General features: G+C 49.0%; 1 protein-coding gene across 1 annotated transcript in view; it reads left to right on the plus strand.

Moving 5' to 3' along the window:
* Window positions 1–632: 632 nt before the first annotated feature.
* EXOC7 (exocyst complex component 7) overlaps window positions 633–4,989 on the plus strand; it is a 19,281-nt gene continuing 14,924 nt past the window's right edge. The window contains exons 1-4 of the mRNA XM_023729419.1: window positions 633–766; window positions 979–1,044; window positions 1,872–2,056; window positions 2,247–2,451. Coding sequence (XP_023585187.1) covers window positions 707–766; window positions 979–1,044; window positions 1,872–2,056; window positions 2,247–2,451 — 516 coding nt within the window. The 5' untranslated portion in view covers window positions 633–706. The remainder of the gene's footprint in view (window positions 767–978; window positions 1,045–1,871; window positions 2,057–2,246; window positions 2,452–4,989) is intronic.

Raw genomic sequence — 4,989 nt, forward strand, 5'->3', positions numbered from 1 at the left:
GAAGTAATTCTCTACCACCAGCGTGGCCCACACACCCAGCAAATAAAATGGCTCTCTCCAAACCAGACACCCTACGGTGGGGCTTGGAGGGTATGCTCCGAGCCCAGGATGGATGCTCCAAGGACTCTGCCACCCTGGGTACTTGGCTGGGCCGCGCACAAGTTAGCACTGTGGTCATGAATGTCTGGGGCCTGTGCTCAGGACCCGCTCAAGGGAAAATGACTACGCAAGCCCGGGTTCATTAAACGCGCACACAGGCATCTACTGTCTGACACGCTCTGTGCTGTGCTCGCGGGGAACGCGACGTCGACGCCTGGACCTTGGGGAAGCGAATTCGTCGCCTTCCCAGCGGTCTCGGTCAAAAGGGTCGGTCTTCCGGCAAGGCCGGCAAATGAGCTGTAACGTCCTGCCAGCAGCAGGTGGCATACCACCACTCCGGAACCTTCTCTGCCGAGGCAGGGAACCCGCACCGACGGAGAACTGCAGCACACCTGGACGCCACACTTCCCAGCCACACCCACGATGGCAACTTGCCCAGGCCTATTACTGAGCCCCGAGCAGGCGCACTTCCGCTTGCCCTGCCCAACTTGGCAACCAGCACGCCCCGGGGCGGGGCCAAAAACGGAAGTGGGTGTGGCAGGGACGGGAGCCGAGTGGGACTCTTGTGACTAGAGACTGGGGAGTGGGAGTCGCAGGGTTCGGGGAGATGATCCCTCCGCAGGAGGCGTCCGCCCGGAGGCGGGAGATCGAGGACAAATTGAAGCAGGTGGGGCTGGGGCTGAGGAAGCGGGGGAAGAGGTGAGGGAAAGGGGCCAAGATTGGGGCCCAGGCATCTACTCCCCGAGGAGGCAAGTGGGAGGGGGCACTCCCAGCGAGGAAATGGGGTTGGGGGCGAGGGGCGAGGCTGAGGGCCCGGGGACGCATTGATTTCCTTTAGCCTCTGGCTTCTCGTGATGTCCTCCCCTCCGCTTCCCCTAGGAAGAGGAGACGCTGTCCTTTATCAGAGACAGCCTGGAGAAGAGCGACCAGCTCACCAAGAACATGGTGAGTAGCTGAGGGGCAGACGGAGCTCCAGATTCCTGGAGGAGAGCCTTGCGGACCCTATGCTTCCCGGGCACCTAAGGCCTGGGGTTCTGGCATGGGTGGTGATGGTTGCACCGTGTGGGATTCTCTGGCAATGATATGGCATCTATCTTACCTAGCCCCCGTCCCTATTTGATACCCCCGCACTGACGATCCTGTAGCCCCCGCTGGCCTGGACTTTCTAAAGCTTTCTGTCCAGGCTCTCAATAAATGTTAATTTCCTTCTTTATACCTGGGTGAGACTGGACAGGCACCGTTTGAGTAGATGCAGACTTGGAATTTGTGTTCTACAACACGATACCAAGGTCCTGCTACGAGTCAGAGTCCACTCGACGGCAGCGGTTTTGGTTTTTAGTCCTTATTTAATGAAATTCACTCTCAGAGAATGAGGGTTTTGAAGATGCCAGCCACGCATTTGAGACTACTCTGAATGAAAATATTTCCTGTTCGGTCTAAGAAAGGTTCAGAGAGAACAGAAATTGAGATTTGGCTTCAGAGGGTGAAAGGGAAGCCGTCCTGGGATGGTTGTCTTAGGAGAAGTTAATTTGATGCTTGGCTTACCTTCAAATCAAATTTCAGCCAATCTTTTTTTGACCACCTATTATGTGTCTGGTACATGGGAGGTGCTGGGGAGGTAGTGTTGAACCAGTAGATCTTATTCCTTCCCTTATAACGCTGATTGTCTAGAAAACCAGAGAAAAGGCAGGCAATGTCGAAGGCCTGGTGGTTGGATAGAACAATGCTGGGACAACCCTAAGACCTGAGAGCCCGAGGCTCTCTCCCCACAGGTATCGATCCTGTCATCCTTCGAGAGCCGCCTCATGAAGCTGGAGAACTCGATCATCCCTGTACACAAGCAGACGGAGAATCTGCAGCGGCTGCAGGAGAATGTAGAAAAGACCCTGTCTTGCCTAGACCACGTCATCAGTTACTACCACGTGGCCAGTGATACCGAGAGGATCATCAGGGAAGGGTGAGCCAGGCCCAGAGGGCCACATCCCTCTGCCTCTCTGGCCAGCAACTCTAGGCCTTTGATGGGAAAGCAAGACTATATTGGAACCTAGAGTCCCCTGTGTCACTTATCTTCTGCCCCCTCCAAATACCCTGCCCTTTGTCCTTTCTCTTTATTGCCCCTAGGTTGATCCGACTCTCTTCTTTCTCAGCCCCACAGGCAGGCTGGAGGAGTACCTGGGAAGCATGGCCAAGATTCAGAAGGCTGTGGAGTATTTCCAGGACAATAGCCCAGACAGCCCAGAGCTCAACAAAGTGGTAAGGGGCCAGCAGAGTAAAGTGAGAAAGTTAGGACCTCAGACCCTGCCCTGGCGTCATGAGGAGCACAGGACCAGGTTAAAGGAATATGTAGTAGAATAAACAGAAGTGGACAGTAGAATACAGATCCTGGGTGGTGCAAGCCATTTACAATCGGCTGCCAACCTAAAGATTGGCGGTTCAAACCCACCCAGCGGCCCTGATGAACTGCTTCTATAAAGATTACAGCCAAGAAACCCTATGGAGCAGTTCTACTCTGCAATGCATGGGATCGCCATGAGTCGGGGGCTAACTTGACCACAGCCAGCAACAACAACAATGGTAGAATATACATACCATCGACGTTACAGTATGCCCCGGGCATTACAGATTTACCTTGTTGTTGCATTTATAAAATTTAATTATAAATTATGTGTTTAAACTATAAACTTAACATTTATTTCTATGAATGCATTTGAGGTTTTGTGTTATGTCTTCGTGTTTGAGTACTGGGGTCATTAGGTCATCAGATGGGGTAAGACTGAGAAGTGAGGTTTACACAGCGCATTGAGGGAAGAAGAGAATGTAGACAAGAGGAATGGGCGAAGGAGAGGCCCAGACGTCTGGGAGGGTGAGTGGATCTGAGCGTATTAAGGGAGAGGCGGACTTGGACCCAGTCAGCTGGCACCCTTTCCTGGTGGCACCACACTTCTAGCCCTAAGGTGGGAGTCTTGCCTAAAAGAGGGAGTAAGTGGAGGAGCAAAGATGGGAAACCAACCGTTCTCCCAACCAGAAAGCTTTGGCTCAGAGCAGTGCTTCCAAGCTTTTCTTCCAGTGTGGTGCTCATCAGAAACGAGAGTGTTTGTATGGCATGCTGGGGTTAACTGCTAACCGGCTGGTGGTTTCTGACTGCCCAAGGCCCCACCTGGCTGCCTTGAGGGCGACAGGATCAACACCTTGGTACGCCTGTAGCCCACTGGAGGCACGCCAGCATAATCAGTATGTATACTGCAGCCTGGAGCCCTAGTGGTGTGGTTGTGAAGAGCTTGGCTGCCAACCAAAAGGTCGGCAGTTCGAATCCACCATCTGCTCCTTGGAAACCCTATGGGGCAGTTCTGCTCTGTCCTGTACGGTTGCTATGAGTCGGAATTGACTCGATGGCAATGGGTTTGGTTTTTTTTTTTTTTTTTTTTTTTAACTGCAGCCCAAGAGTCAGGAGCCTGTGTCTCAGAGATTGGGATGTCGGGCTGCAGAACGTGTTTATAAGGGTCGCTACTACGTTTTCATCACAGCATGCAGAGCTCTGTGCTGGAACTTGGGTGTGAGGATGGAGAAAGAGAATATAAAACATACAAAACTATTGGTTTGCCCTAGGAGACTGACTTTTCATTTAAGTAGAAATATTTTAACTCCTTTCTCTGTTTTTTTTTTTCTTTAACATTTTTATTGGGATATAATTCACATGCCATAAAATCTCCCCATTTAAAGTGTAAAATTCAGTGGTTTTAGTAGAGTCAGAGTTGTGCCCTAGCGCCACAATTAGTTCTAGAACATTGTCATTACTACAAAGAGAAATCCCGTGCCCCCATTCTCCCTCCCCCCAGCCCCTGACAATCACGCTTCTGTTTTCTATCTTGGTAGTGTTCTATTTTCTGTCTGGACTTCTCACATAAATGTCGTCATGCACCATGCAGTCTTCTGTGGCTGGCTTCCTTCACTCAGCATAGTATTTTCAAGGTTCGTCCACGTTGTAGCTTGTGTCAGGACTCCATTCGTCCTCTGCCTCAGTAGCATTCCATCGTATGGAGAGAACACATCTCATTTATCCATTCATCAGCTGATGGCCGTTGGGCTTATTTCCACTTTTTGGCTATTATGAGAAATGCTGCTGTGAACACTTGTGTACGAGTTTTGTGTGGACGTATATTTTCATTTCTCTTGTATAAATATCTAGGAATGGAATTGCTGGGTCATATGGTAGTAACTCTGTTTAACCGTTTGAGGAACTGCCGGGCTTTCCCAAAGCAGCTGCACCATTCTACATTCCTACCAGCAATGAGGCTTCCAATTTCTCCACATCCTCGCTAACACTTGTTATTTTCTGTTTTGTCTTGTTCATTTGTTTATTAATTAGTTAATTATTATAGCCACCTAGTGGGTGTGAAGTGATATCTTGTGGTTTTGATTTGTATTTCCTTAATGGGTAATAATGTTGAGCATCTTTTCATGTGTTTATTAGCCATTTGTATATCTTTTTTGGAGAAATGTCTATTCAAATCCTTTGCTCATTTTTAATTGGGTGATTCTCTTTTTTACTGAGTTGCAACAATTCTTTATATCATTCTGGATACCAGTCCCTTATCAACTACGTGATTTGCAAATGTTTTCTTTCGTTCTGTAGTTTGTCTTTTCACTCTCTTGGTGATCTCGTTTGCAGGATGAATGTTTCTGATTTTGATATACTTCTATTTCTGGGTTTTGTTTTGTGACCCCTTTTCTAACAAGACTGTTTAATAAACAGTGTGGTGAAAAAATAACCAACCAGCGTTTATTAGCATCTACTTCTTGCAAAATTCTGGGGTTTGACCTGTGATCATACATTTTGAGAGAACGTGGGGTAAAGGAACAATCAAAGAAGGGTTCCTGGTGATTCTTCTC

The sequence above is a fragment of the Trichechus manatus genome, unplaced genomic scaffold, assembly GCF_000243295.1.
Source record: "Trichechus manatus latirostris isolate Lorelei unplaced genomic scaffold, TriManLat1.0 scaffold00028, whole genome shotgun sequence".
In the NCBI taxonomy this organism is placed as follows: domain Eukaryota; kingdom Metazoa; phylum Chordata; class Mammalia; order Sirenia; family Trichechidae; genus Trichechus; species Trichechus manatus.